This window comes from Triticum aestivum, chromosome 3B (genome assembly GCF_018294505.1).
Source record: "Triticum aestivum cultivar Chinese Spring chromosome 3B, IWGSC CS RefSeq v2.1, whole genome shotgun sequence".
Taxonomy (NCBI): domain Eukaryota; kingdom Viridiplantae; phylum Streptophyta; class Magnoliopsida; order Poales; family Poaceae; genus Triticum; species Triticum aestivum.
In genome coordinates, this window is record NC_057801.1 from 192,988,392 (window position 1) to 193,003,032 (window position 14,641).

A 14,641-nucleotide genomic window follows, 5' to 3' on the forward strand; every position below is an offset into this window, starting at 1 on the left:
TGCAAATCGATGGCGGTCACTTAAATTACAAGTGTAATATGGTGAACGTGGTGTGACGTGGAGCAGTAGCCCATGGAAACCAAACCTTCTTCTTCCTCTAGCGTGAGGCCATGCCATCCATATCGCGAGTGAAACAGTGATGAACATGAGAAACATACTTCACCAAAAATGATGTCCTAAGTAAGTGCGCTGCCATGCAAGTAAGGGAAGCTGTGTGCCGGTTGGGACAATCGCCGGAAGGGGCAGTCGCACCCTTGATCATGTGGTTCATCCATACCCATTCTAGCGATCATGCATGCACGGCCCAATCGACACAAGCTCATCGTCCTGTACTTCACTGCTGCTGGTGGTGGCTCCGTCGCCCCGACCGATAGCACACTTGATCAGTGATCACCCTCCGTTCTAATTGAACCAATATGCGGCATAAATCATTGTTGCCTGCAGCATATAATTATGCAATAGTTGTGATAGTATTTTGGTCGCTCATTTTCTGTTTTCGAAATAATGTTTCAGGACTCCTACATGGTTTAAAAGGATATTGTCACCATTGAAGAAGAGCGACAATGATCCAGTGTTTAGGTTTTTTATGGATCTGAATGATTCAGGTATTCTCTTTATAAATGTTTTGTTTTGTTTATCTGCTGGATGCATTGTGAATTTAATAATTATTTAATTGGTGCAGCAAGTTCTTTTATTTTTCTTTATATTATTAATTTTTTGGCTACATTACATCCACCGTGCATTCTTCTGTACAAAACCTCAGAATATTTTGGCAACCTGGCATTTAGATGAGAGTGGCAAGGAGTCACAGTCCTCCCCGTCTTGCCAGCTTCCTTTAATCAGGCCCAAGAAAACTAAGAAGTATGCTGAGCTGATGAGCAGTTCTGTGTTTGTAGTTTTCCCTGAACCCAAACCTGAGCATACCCTCCCACACCCACGCACGCCTACATAGAGACACCAGAACTCGTACACCGGATGCTGAAGTGGACAGTTGCTCGCTCACAAATAGAAGGTTTAGGATTGTCTGTTGGGCATGGTAAAAGCATTTCTCGGAGTCTTATTATCATGCATTTCTTTGGGTTTTATTGTCAGTATCATGTATTGTGTTCTATGCTCATTGCAAGCCTGGATTTCTTATGTCTACAAAATACAAACAACACTGTTGCTAAGCAATATTTCCTTCCATTAATGATACATATTATGCCTGATTTGTGAATTCTGGATTTTACACAATTAAGCTCTTCAAATATTCAGTTATTTCAGACAAATTCTTTAAACTAACCCGCTTTAACCTCTTCAGTGTCCTATGTTAAGCGGCTAAATGTCCCAAGTGGTATGGTGGGGGCTTGTCGCCTTGATGTAGCTTATGAACATTTCAAGGTATATGGCAACAAGAAAATTTTCTTGTGATATTTATGTGATTCGGTATCACACTTATATTTTATTATGCATGAATTTGTTTTCTTTGTGCGATTCTGTTTTATTGCTTAGCACTTCAAATCTAGTACTTCTTCATAGTATGCTACTCTATCTGGATAGCATAACCCAGTAGGGTTAAATTTTCATTTGCTAGATATTGAGATGTGTTTGGTCAGTAATAAACTATGCAGTTATTACATCATGTCTTGGAAAAACACTTCAAAATTAGCTTCCATCAACTGGGCGTGGTTTGAAATATACCACATTGACACTATCCAGACTGCAGATCACCATTTGAAAAAGTGTTTTGGCATTTCCAGATGCTATTTGGCTATTTAATTCCAGTTTGCTCTTTGAGAATGTCTATTCATTTTTTTTTCGAGAAAACGCAAAAGACCTTTGCGTTTCTTTTCATTGGAAAGGTAGGGAGTCCGTTACAGTCGTCCTAGGACGAATAATCAAGGATCGGATACAATGCTCAGTGCACATCCCATGAAGGGGGTAGGACTACTCTAAGGCCTGCTGCTCCGGCCTTAGCCCAGGAGCTGGCTTCCACCTTGATCCGGTCGACCAGCGTGCCTAGGGAGGGCGTCGCGCTGTCGAAGACATAGCTGTTCCTATGCTTCCAGATCATCCATGGCACGAGAAGTGCTACGGATTGCAGGGCCTTGCGTTGTGTTTGCGGTGTGCCATCCTTGGCATGCTGCCACCAGTCCATGAGGGTGGGTTCCTGGTTGGGGATCGGCGCCGGTATGCGTAGCCAGGCAAGGGTCTCGTGCCATGCCTGCCTAGCGAAGGGACAGTCAAGCATGAGGTGCCGGATCGTTTCCGGTGCCTGATCACAAAGAAGGCAGCGCGGATGATGCTGCAGTCCGTGGCGGGCCAGTCGAACGGCAGTCCAACAGCGATCCAGGTTGGCAAGCCAATGGAAAAACTTGACCCGAGGGGGAGCCCAAGCCTTCCAAATCAGCTTCCAGGAGTAGGAGTGCAATGATCCTTGGAAGGTGGCCGCGTAGCAAGACTGCGCCGAATAGATGCCACTCGCGGCCCACTTCCAAATCAGCTGGTCAGGGGCATCGGAGCGTGGCCTGCTGCGCGAGTTGCCAAAGCTGCAAGTACTGGCCGATCTCGTGGATGCCGAGGACGCCCTAGATGTCACGGGCCCATGTGTTGCCGTTGAGGCCTTCGGCCACCGTTCTGGCTTTGCGCCGGCATTTGGGGATGTAGCTGTAGAGCTGGGGCATGAGCTCGCCAACCGAGTGCCCATTGAGCCATCGATCCTCCCAGAGCAGGGCATGCAGGCCGTTTCCGATGGTCATATAGGTGGAGGCAAAGAACAGAGTACGCTCGTTGCTGGAGAATTGGAGGTCCAGCCCTTGCCAGGCGCGTCCTTCGTCCGTTCGCGAGAGCCAGAGCCACCTCAGTCTGAGCGCGAGCCCGACGCGCTCGAGGTCGCGAACCCCAAGGCCGCCAAGCGCGAGAGGGCGGGAGACATGACGCCAGTTTACATGGCAGTGCCCGCCATTGGCGACGGCACGCCTGACCCAGAGGAAACCTCGCTGAATCTTCTCGAGCTATTGCAGTGTTTTCTTCGGGGGAGCAAATGCGAGCAGCTGGTACACCGGGATGGCGCATAGGACGGACTTGACGAGGGCCAGCCTGCCGGCCCTGTTCATGAGCCATGCTTTCTAGGTGGGTAAGCATCCAGCGACCTTGTCGACAAGGGGTTGCAACTGCCCGGCGAAGGGGCGACGCGTCGTCAGGGGTATGCCGAGGTAGGTGACCGGGAGCGCAGCTGTCGAACATCCCAAGCTGGTGATCAACTTGGAGGCAATCTGGTCCCCGTGCAAGAGCGTTGCCGAGCTCTTGGCATAGTTCACCTTGAGGCCAGACGCTTTGCCAAATAGGTCAAGGATTTCCTTGACAGCAGTGACGTCGCCCTCCGTGGCATGGCAAAAGAGCATGACGTCGTCGGCGTATAGAGATATAGCCGGTATCGGCCTCCGCGGATGCAGTGGCTGGAGGATGCTTGTTTCATGGGCGCGCCGAATCAGCCGGCCGAGAGTGTCGACCGCAAGCACGAACAACTGCGGCGACAAGGAGTCGCCCTGCCGTAGCCCTCCCTTATGCCATATCGGTGGGCCTGGCACATCGTTCAACAGGTAACGGGTGCTTGCCGAGGACAGGAGGATGACAATCCATTCGAGGAAGCGATTCCCGAACCCAAACTTGCGCAGGACCTCAAAGAGGAACGGCCAGGAGATGGAGTCAAAAGCGCGCGTGAGGTCGAGCTTGAGCATCACCCTGGGGGCCGCAAGTTGGCTCAACAACTTGAGCGATTGCCTGACGAGCACAAAGTTGTCGTGGAGGCTCCGTCCGATGATGAATGCGTTTTGATTGCAGCTGACAAGGCGGTCAAGCTTTGGCGCAAGCCAGAGCGAGAGGGCCTTGGCGAATACCTTGGCCACGATATGAATGAGGCATATCGGGCGGTAGTCGCGCAGCTCCTGGGCGTCGGCGCGCTTCGGCAGCAGCGTGAGGAGGGCCTGGTCGAGCTTATAGAAGCCGCGGCCACGCAGCTCAAAGAGCTGTTGGAACACATCCATGAAGTCCTGCTTGACGATGCTCCAGCATGCACGGAGGAATTCAGCATTAAAGCCGTCGGGCCCAGGTGCCTTGTGCGCGGGAAGGTGTTTCACAGCTTCCCAGATCTCCTCGCAAAAGGCCACGTCAAGGTTGGAGAGATCGCTCCCCTCGATGAGCAGCGACAGGTCCACCGAGTGGTCGCGTTCGACCGCCGTGCCAAGCAGTGCGTCATAGTGACGGAATGCATCCTCGACCATCTCGTCGTGGTCAGTGAGTAGTGTGTCGTCCACGGAGAGGTGGAAGATGCGTTTTTTCTGTCGTTGAAACGAGCATTGCCGGTGGAAGAAGGCAGTGCTAGCATCGCCGTCTTTGAGGGTGGCAATGCGGGCGCGTTGTCCAGCGATCGTCTGTTCCAAGGATACGAGCCTGAGGTACGAGACTTTCAACTGTTTGCGCAGCCAGTCCTCCGGGGACGTGAGGATGCGGTCTTCCTGGGCTTTGTCAAAGCGCACAATGAGCTCTCTGGCGATGGCCAGCTTGGTCTTCATGTTGCCAACCGCTTTGGCACTCTCACTCGTCAAGCAACGCGTCGTGGCTTGGAGGCGCAACATCAAGCGGCGGAAGGGGTCGGGCTCGTGAACGGAACCCCAAGCCGCGACCACCGTCTTGTGGAGTCCGTCTAGGCGCAGCCAATGTTCCTCGAAGTGGAACCTGCGGTGCAAAATAGGTGCAGGGGCATAGTCCAGCAGCAGTGGGGAATGATCTGACACGACGGATGCCAGGCACGTCAGGTGGCATTCGCCGTGTCCATCCTCCTAGTCCGACGTGCACAACACACGGTCAAGGTGCACCAGGGTCGGTGGCGATTGCTCGTTCGACCACGTGGGGCTCCATGCTGACCAGGCCACGGTAGCATGCCTTTTCGTGGCTGGGTGATCGTACACGCCGCCGTGCCAGGCGGGGCAGGCCAGCCCGTCGCCATGGCCACACTGTCCGCGCAGGAGGTTTGGTCGTCGGTGCGCCAGCCGAGGCAGTCCACCGCCATGCCATCAGCGTGGCCGGCGAGCTGCGTCTCCGTGCGTCTGCGCTTGCGGCCGCGGCGGCGTGCGCGTCCAGGGCCATGGCCCGGCCTGTCGTCGTTGCCGTTGCCGGCGCCCCTGTCCCAGTCTAGGCCCGGTCCCGTTGGCGCGCGAGGGGGCGCAACTCTGAGCATCTCGGCGCGGACAATGTTGATGGAGATAGGGAATGTGAGCGTTCTGATGGACGGCGTGTCGGAGCTAGAGCGTGCAGGGATTTGCTCGAAAACCTCCAGGACGGCGGCGTGACGAATGCCAGTGGGGTCGTGTGTGCGTTCGGACAGGCGGAACGTGGCGAGTTCGGCACGGGGGAGGGTGTGGGGGTGGAGGCGCTCGATCCAACAGCTCCTCCGGAGGATGTGCTCGGCGGTGGAGAGGTGCCAGGCTTGGGCTGGAATACTGTGGAGTTCAAGTTCGACGCGGTACTCAAACTCGCCGGAGCCTGCTTGGGGAAGTTTGCTCCAAGGGCGCATCGAGGGAGAAGTGGGACGAGCGGATGAAGTGCTCGCCGGCGAGGCGGTCCATGGCGGCTTGCGAGCCGAAGAGGATCAGAAAATCCTCCGGATGATGCGCGTGCACGGTGAAGTCCCCGTCGACCAGACCGAATGAGTCGTAGAGCGCCGCGGCGACCTCGTCGGCGGAGACCTGCTGGCGGTTGCCAGTGACGGAAGCCACCAGCGTGCGAGCCAGGACCCGTTCCGCCTCCTCCATCTCCACGGTGTGCGACACTGACGCGCTCTGGCTTGAGAGAGCGGGTGTCAGGCAGCGGCGCGGCCGGAGCAGCTTGGGGAGGTAGGCGTAGGAGGGTGGCCTGGGTGCGAGGAGGTTCCACGTCGGTCCGCCGGGGGTTGCCAGGGGGGCACGGGGGCTATGTTCCGCCTCTTGGCTGCGGGCGTCACAGGAGCGGGAGTCATGGCCAGAAGTCGGGCAGCGGCGACATCTGATGTGGTTGGTGCAGTCCCTCACGTGGTGGCCGGGGTCCAGGCACCGGAAGCAGAGCCCGACCACCTCTTCAGGAGAAGGGTTGCGCGGGCAGCGCGGAGGGGAGCGGGGCGCGTCAACCTGGCGCGGGTGTCGGCGTCGGTTCCTGCGCCTTGTCTGCTGGAACCCGTCCGCATCAACCGCGTTGGCGCTGGAGACGCCGGACGCGGTGTACCTCGGAGCGAGGGCCGAGCCGGGTCCTGGCAGGCTGCCTGCGTGGCGCCGCCGCAAGTTCAGGGGCAGGGGGTGCTGGGGGCGCCGGCGACACAGGGGGAGCCGCGGGGCGGCGCGCGACCTCGCAGTAGGAGCGTGCGGAGGACTCGCTCCCCGAGTCGAGCCAGCGGTCGCCGGAGGACACACACTCGTCGGAGAGGGTCACACTGCGGTCGGCGGGGTCAGCGCTGGAGGACGCCATGGGGCTGGAGGACTGGGGGAGGGAGGTGGAGGTGGGCTACCGGCGGGGATTCGACGGCGGCAACATAACAATATTTGTACTCTACAGTTGAATGTTCCAATAGTTCATGTCAAGCTCAACTTTTTCTTTATTGAACATTAAGTTTATAGCCTGCTTTGATAGTACTGGCATTGAAAAACTGCATTATCTGCACGCGTCTTGGTTGCAGTTGCCGTGCAGCAAGCTGGTAGCAGTAATAGGCTTGTACGTGCATATTTGTGAAGGTGTAGGATAAAGTAGAAAGAGCTTAAGTGTCCATGTTGGATATGAATTCTCCTTTAAAAGTTAAAACTAAGTAGGGTCCAATTGAATTAGGATTTAGGAATATAGTCAAGAGTTTCTGTTCTGATCTGATTTGTGTATCAAGTGAGCTGTTCTATATAAAGGACAAGCATGCACTCATCTTTTAGGGTCCACAATTAACAAAGTTCCAATAAGCCTCAGAGCCTCTCTTCTTTGTTGGGAATGAGGCCAGACACCAGACGGTAGTGGGCAAGTGCCCTATGCCCTGTCTTCAGACCATTATCCTATCCAAACTACCCGTTAGACCAAGATCCATAACAGTTGGGCTCTTCTATTTTTCTGCATCATATTTGTAGATGTTATGCACTATGCTTGGTGTATTGTTATGGCCCAATACATATACACAATACAAGGTGTGAAAAGTTAAAAGAGAATCTCCTTCGATATACCTTCTTTTTTTACCTTTAAGCATTATACATATGGCATGTTGCGTTCAATGTATTCATGAAAATTGTTGTTTTGCAGGAAAAGCCTCACATGTTCCAGTTTGTTCCAAACGAGAAGCAGGTTTGTGCTTAAATATTTCAGTTTTGCGGATACCTTAACATGTGAACATAAACTAATTTTCTTCTCCTTTTAGGTCAAAGCTGCTAATAAGCTCTTAAAGTCAATCCCACAAAGGGGCAGAAAGAAAAAACTTGCTGGTGTCCCTGTTTTTAGTGCTCAAAATTTGAATATTGCAGTGGCAACAAATGATGGAATTAGATGGTATGGATTAAATTCTTTATTCTCCATTGATCATTTCCCCACAATTTGGTCAGGCCATACTCTACCAGGCATGCTACCACCTTGTTCAGTTTGTGTTACGTTTGACATGCATCTTTTTGTGTGAGCTGACATTATTGACAAGCAAACAATGATGCCCTTTTAATTAGGTTCTCTGCAGAAATGTTACTCTGGAGATCCACCTTTCAGATTTACATTTGCTTCCTTTTCTTAGTCAATTCGTTTTTTGTCAAGTATGCTTCTGTTTAACAATTTCCCTTTTCTGCATGATATCCTTGGTTCCTGTCAAATGTTAATTAGGTTCGATTATCTGCATACGGTCCATTTACGCGTGCTCTTAGACTCTGCCATGATGTTTCATGTGCTATGTACGTTGATTCTTGTGCATACTAGATGCTTCTGCCTATGCCAGGAGAAAATAGGAGATTGTTATGTCATAAATATTTCATGAAAGCATAACATGAATTTCGTTGCTCATGATTTCAGGTATTCACCATACTTTTTTGATAAAAGCTTGTTGGACAATATTCTCGAAGCTTCAATGGATCAGCATTTTCATTCAATGATTCAAAACCGCCATATACAACGTAGAAGAGATATTGTTGATGATAGTTTAACATCAGAAATACTTGAAGAAAGTGCAGACAGCTTGCTTGAGCCTCCAGAGGTACTATGATCATTCAATGCATAGAAAATATTTAAGTTCCTATTTGTGGACTGTTGGCCTCATATTTTGAGTAACTATTATGCAGATGCAAGAATTGATGAATGAGATTGGTCCAGCTGGAATACCATTAAGTGTTGTAACAAAAGCAGCTGAGATCCAGTGTCTTGATGTTGTTGATAAATTACTTTTAGGAAATAAGTGGCTCAGAAGAGCTACTGGCATACAACCACATTTTCCTTATGTTGTTGATTCATTTGAAGAAAGGTACCGATGCAATACCACTCTTATATTAGCCTATTTCTTCTCTCAAATTTTGTAGAACTGTTCCTTCTTCTGTAGTGACTTATGGAGGGAAACTAACTACCGAAGTTGGTAAATTGTACTTTTAGAGGCTTTCTGGATTTGGATTACATTTTGATTGTGCACGACCTATTTTTGCATATTTAAACAAGTATAGTATCATAACTTGATAGCTTGATGGCCATACGCAGTATAAATTGTTAAAGTGCCAAACCTCTAGGTTCATTTAGAGGCTGTTATTGCAATATTACCTCCGTCCCAAATTACTTGTCTTAGATTTGTCGTGTCTAGATACATCCGGAGGGAGTATAAGATATTCGATTATCTGGCCTCAAGGGTGGAAGTCGAACTTATCTTTTGGAGAGCTACAAATAGGAACTTTTGAAACTATTGAACAAGCAAAATCCATCTCTTTGTTGTATCAGTAATAGCATAAGCTATTTGATTAGTGTCCATTGCATTGCCTTCATTTTGAACTACTAACATCTATATTTTGTTCAAACCTTTCAGGACAGCAGTTTCAGTTGACAGGGTTGCTACCTCCAGTAATACTTCAACTGCCTCTAAGGATGCTGACTGCTGCCCAATTGATCAGCAATCTCAAACTTTGGAGTCAAACATTGATAGCGGCAACCACAGAAAACACAATAGCCGAGATCATGGCCAGTCTCACTTCCCATTTAGCAATCTACTTTCTAATATATGGCCAGGGCACGATAGAATGTTCAAACGGCAAGAAAATGACTCCAGATCCAGAAGGTTTGTTCTTCAACGGCATCCTCTTTAGGTCTTTCCCCTTTCTCGTTCATGGTCATGCACAAAAGCATGTGTTGCGCGGCGCATGCATCTCTTGATCTCACATGAAGTCAGTTGATACTGGACCAAACGTGGCTTAAACTTTTGGAACAAAAATGTTTTAAAATCATAATTTATCCTACTGTTGTTTGTTAGGATTTATCTGGATTGTCTGTCCACTTATTTTTGGGTCCTCTTGGTTTGATACACAGATATGATTCAAGCATGAACAATGATTTGGAAGCAAATCCTCTTCTACCCAAAATCACCATGGTTGGCATTTCAATGAGCGAAGGGGGACAAATGAGCAAAGCCAACCTAAAGAAAACAATGGATGACTTGACAAAAGAGTTGGAGCAAGCAGGCGAAAAAACGGTCTTCGGCGGTGAGAAAGATCCGCTGTTTGTTGCCAACGTTGGTGATTACTCCAGGATTACAAAGTTTAGCTCAACATGAGATTCATTTTGGTACACGAGATTCATTCTCACAAAGCACAAGTATGAGCACCACCCCGCTCTTCTCATGAAGAGCTTCTGATTCATCTACTCATCCAGTCGATCCTGGTGCATACTTGATGTCATATGGCGAGCTTCTGATTCATCTACTCATCCAGTCGATCCTGGTGCATACTTGATGTCATATGGCGCCGCAAACGGCGTAAGGTTTCGTATGTATGTTTGTAAAAAAATTAGGTGACGCGCATTCGATTGCCCATGGTTTTGACAGTACATGAGGATTGAGGACGCACACCGGCATGTGGTGGGTCGCAAGATGTTCCTGTTTCCTTTCTCAGAATTTCACAGTAACAGTCTGCCGAAGGATGCTTGTCGGCGTACATGTATACTGAGCGCTTACTGCCATTGTATGCACAACAAACTACTGTAAGGAAGTATGTTGGTCTGAGTTAGTCATGAATTAGACGGTGTATTTGTATATTATTCCGAAACAAAAACAATGTCACTTATTTCCTGACGGAGGGAGTATTTGAAATGGTCGATGAATCAGATAACTGGAAGTCATATATAGATTGAAACAGCTCATACTGATTTATGTTGTTTTTGACCATAGAATTGCCGGAGGCTCCCTTTTGGACAGCTTATTTAATTCTGTTTGACAGAGCTCGCTCCTTGTGTAAGGTGCTCACAACATCACCCTTAAACTAAGTCTCAAGTCACAGTTAATAGCAGCTGCTAGATTGAAAAACATTGCGTTTTTTCAACGTACAACAGCAGCTGTTTATATTTATTCAAAGGCAGACGATACATGCAATCGCCTGGCATCAGACGCATTTAGCCAACACTTGCCTTTCAGCTTTCAGTTTACCCCTGCCCTGCAGTCTTGTACTCCAGATTAAGATTTAACTGAAATCAACTGTTTTCGCTCGGTTTTCCATCATTTTCTGAGTTCTCAGCAGCGGCAGCCGCAGCGTCCGCAGCCTCACCCAAACCCATCTTCTGTAGCGCATTGGCAAAGCCATCAACATCTGTTGCGGTGATTTTATACGGGGTGTGACTGGGGCCAGGGAAAGACCGTGTCTCCACTTCTTGCTTGTAATCTGATAGCGCCTTGTTAATGACACTGCCGACGTTGCCGAATTGCTTGCAGAACTTTGGTGTCACCTGCAGGCAGAGCAAATTGTATAGACTTGAGCTCGGCGCAAATCGCGTAACACGGTAAAATTTCTGGGCAACGCTGAAATGTACGGCCTCGTTTACCTTGGCATGGTGTGGATGCTGCATCATCCCTAACAAGTCATGGTACACCAAGACCTGCATGACAAATGTGTTGACACGAGAGTTTCTGAATAAACATAGACGCCGATTTTCTGGTTTTGGAATACATGGAAACACATATCTTTTTCTCTTTGCATGCTGATAACAGAATATGCAAGACCAAGACGATGCGTAGCATTCAAGTGGCAGATTTGACTAGGTTTCTTTCGGCACAGTTGTTTTCAGTTGTCAGGGAAAAGGTGCTTGCTGTGCTAAAGTCAAGCATACACTGCTACGTTTTGGCAAGGGAAAAAATCAAGCATAGATTGTGCATGCGGTGAGGAAATGCTTACATAACAAATAGAATAAATACAAATAACAAAATTATGATTCCTTGAAAATCAAGATCAGAATCAATGTATGGATAGAGCATGGCGAATAATTGTACCTGCCCACTGCAGAATGGCCCAGCACCGATGCCAATGGTTGGGATTTTCAATGCTGATGTTGCAGCTGCTGCCACCGGAGCTGGCACACACTCCAACACAACCGAGAAGCAACCAGCCTCTTGCAACGCGAGTGCTGTCTCTACAACCTGTACACACAAGCAGAATAACATGGAGCAAAATGTATGTCAAGACACAGGTCATGATACATGCTAACAGTCAAATTGCCAGCAAAAACAAACTAGGCACCTTTATAGCACTATCAACTGTCTTCCCCTGTGGTCGAAACCCACCAAGTACACTAATAGCCTGCGGCGTAAGCCCAACGTGACCCATGACAGCAATTCCAGCCTCCACAATAGCCTTAGCTGCACTGATCCTAGATGGAGCTCCTCCTTCCAATTTGATTGCATCCATTCCACCTTCTTTTAACACCCTCACCGCAGAGTCAACAGCCTGTAAGAAAAGATATATTACATGAAAGCTCAAGCCCAAAATGCCTAGCTCTTATACACTGAAGTTGTAGATACCATTTGACACATCTAGATACTGTATTACCATCGCACTATGATATGCCTCATATGTTCATGTCTATCGTATTCATTGCCATATGATATGCCTCATATGTTCATGTCTATTGTATTCAGCTTGCTCATGAGTTGGGTTATCTATTTTTATATTTGAGATGTAGTAATGTAACTGCATTTACAACTAAGAGCAAAAAATCGAGTCTGAACGTCTTTTTAGCTTAAAAAAACACCATTACAGATATATATTTGTGACAACAATATCAACGATCTATTGAACTTTATTAGCACGCAAAGGTTGAACCATCAGTTTTCTGAACTCAAGGAATATTGGGCTTTGTGACAAACTAGAAAGGAATCAATCAACGAAAATGGCAATCTCCTTAGAGCAGGGAACAGCTAAAGCGACTCTAACAGGACATGCAAAATTACTGTTGTCACACCACGAACAAGCATAAGCAATTCCTTACTGATGATAGCAACAGGTAACTGAAGAGCTAAATAGGGGGAGTGCAAAGCATGGCACATCTACCAGGCCAGCAGTGGCAAAGACGCAATTGCTCACGGGCGGCATTACTGCAATTTAATTTCAATCTCCACCGGATCGAATCGGAGAGGACGAGAATGGGAGGGACGCCCGTGGTGAACTACCTGCGTGGAAGAGGACTCGTAGCAACCGAAGGAGAGGTCGCCGACGAGGAGCGGCCGCGAGGCGCCTCGCGCCACGGCGCGGCAGTGCTCGAGCATGACGTCGAGGGAGATGGGGAGAGTGGTGTCGTGGCCGTGAACGACCATGGCGGCGGAGTCGCCGACGAGGCAGACGTCGATCCCCGCGGAGTCGACGTGGACGGCGGAGGGGTAGTCGTAGGCGGTGACAACGGTGATGGGCTCCCCCCGGCGGTGCTTCCCGCGGAGGGTCGTCACCGTCACGCGCCGCGCCGCCGCCGCCTCCTGCGGCCGCGGGCCCCCATAGACGGTCGACTCCGGCACGTTGCTCAGCATCCGCCGCGCCAGGCGCCGGAAGGCGTGCCCCGTCGCCATCGTGCGAAGCGGCGGCGTTCGAGTGGGAATCCCCGTTCGAGTGTGGTTGGTTGGTGCGACACGAGAGCGACGCGAGTCTTTGGATACTGAGAATGAGAATTTTGGGGGGCGGGCTTGGTAGGTTGTGAGTGCGTGTGCAAGGGTTTGCGTTCGTACAGTCGTGCTGCGTTTTGCAAGGGGAAATTACTACTGTAAAAATAAAAGGGGCAATGAAATGATTTTCAATTGGAAGTGGGTTATTTTAAACCTTTTTGTGGGATATTTTTTGGGCGTTGCCGCTGCTACGCGTCCGCCGGTGGAGATCCGCCGCCTCACGAGGCATCGGATACGGCGTCATCCTCTACCATTGCAATAAAGATCGTGTTGCGGTAATTTTCTGCAACATGGGTCATGTTGTAATTTTTTTTTATAAAACACAGGTCAAGTTACAGATTTTTTTTACAATAAAGGTCTTGTTACAATTTTTTTACATCAAAGATCTTGTTACAATATTTTTTTTGAAACGGAGATCTTGCTATTTTATTTTATTTTTGTAATATTGCCCTTGTTGCAACCTACTACTTACTCCATCCCATAATATAAGAGCGTTTTTGACACATTTTTGTAACAGAGGTCTTGTTGTTGCTTTTCTTAACGAAAAACTTAATGCACACACGTGTGGCATCTTGCATATAGCCCACACGCCTCCATCACCACTCATTTTGCCACGTATAAACAGATGAAATTGTTGGGGAACGTAGTAATTTCAAAAAATTTCCTACGCACACGCAAGATCATGGTGATGCATAGCAACGAGAGGGGAGAGTGTTGTCCAACGTACTCGCGTAGACCGTAAGCGGAAGCGTTATGACAACGCGGTTGATGTAGTCGTACGTCTTCACGATCCGACCGATCCAAGTACCAAACGTACGGCACCTCCGAGTTCAGCACACGTTCAGCTCGATGACGATCCGCGGACTCCGATCCAGCAGGGTGTCGGGGATGAGTTTCGTCAGCACGACGGCGTGGTGACGATGATGTTCTATCGACGCAGGGCTTCACCTAAGCACCGCTACGATATGATCGAGGTGGAATATGATGGAGGGGGGCACCGCACACGGCTAAGGAACGATCACGAAGATCAACTTGTGTGTCATGGGGTGCCCCTGCCCCCGTATATAAAGGAGCAAGGGGAGGAGGGCCGCCCAAGGAGGAGGAGGCGCGCCCAAGGGGGGAGTCCTACTCCCACCGGGAGTAGGACTCCTCCTTTCCTAGTAGGAGTAGGAGAGAAGGAAGGGGAAGAGAGAAGGGAAGGAAGGAGGGGGTGCGGCCCCTCCCCCTAGTCCAATTCGGACTAGGCCTTGGGGGGGCGCCCGGCCTGCCCTAGGCAGCCCCTCTCTCTTTCCCGTATGGCCCAATAAGGCCCAATACTTCTCCCCGGCGAATTCCCGTAACTCTCCGGTACTCCGATAAATACCCGAATCACTCGGAACCTTTTCGAAGTCCGAATATAGTCGTCCAATATATCGATCTTTACGTCTCGACCATTTCGAGACTCCTCGTCATATCCGTGATCACATACGGGACTCCGAACAACCTTCGGTACATCAAAACTTATAAACTCATAAT

At 49.4% G+C, this 14,641-nt stretch overlaps 2 protein-coding genes across 2 annotated transcripts in view; one reads left to right on the top strand and one right to left on the bottom strand.

The window, feature by feature from the left end:
• LOC123069318 (uncharacterized) overlaps window positions 1–10,332 on the top strand; it is a 14,290-nt gene extending 3,958 nt beyond the window's left edge. Inside the window, exons 2-9 of the mRNA XM_044492149.1 lie at window positions 514–605; window positions 1,301–1,380; window positions 7,285–7,326; window positions 7,400–7,527; window positions 8,032–8,212; window positions 8,298–8,476; window positions 9,023–9,271; window positions 9,520–10,332. Coding sequence (XP_044348084.1) covers window positions 514–605; window positions 1,301–1,380; window positions 7,285–7,326; window positions 7,400–7,527; window positions 8,032–8,212; window positions 8,298–8,476; window positions 9,023–9,271; window positions 9,520–9,763 — 1,195 coding nt within the window. The 3' untranslated portion in view covers window positions 9,764–10,332. The remainder of the gene's footprint in view (window positions 1–513; window positions 606–1,300; window positions 1,381–7,284; window positions 7,327–7,399; window positions 7,528–8,031; window positions 8,213–8,297; window positions 8,477–9,022; window positions 9,272–9,519) is intronic.
• Window positions 10,333–10,347: 15 nt separating this feature from the next.
• LOC123069319 (3-methyl-2-oxobutanoate hydroxymethyltransferase 1, mitochondrial) lies at window positions 10,348–13,143 on the bottom strand. Its single transcript, XM_044492151.1, has 5 exons — window positions 12,644–13,143; window positions 11,715–11,921; window positions 11,468–11,614; window positions 11,023–11,076; window positions 10,348–10,926 (listed from the first exon to the last, which is right to left on the bottom strand). Exons 1-5 carry the CDS (start codon window positions 13,031–13,033, stop codon window positions 10,675–10,677), a joined length of 1,050 nt encoding a protein of 349 aa, XP_044348086.1. The 5' UTR covers window positions 13,034–13,143; the 3' UTR covers window positions 10,348–10,674.
• Between the last annotated feature and the right edge of the window lie 1,498 nt (window positions 13,144–14,641).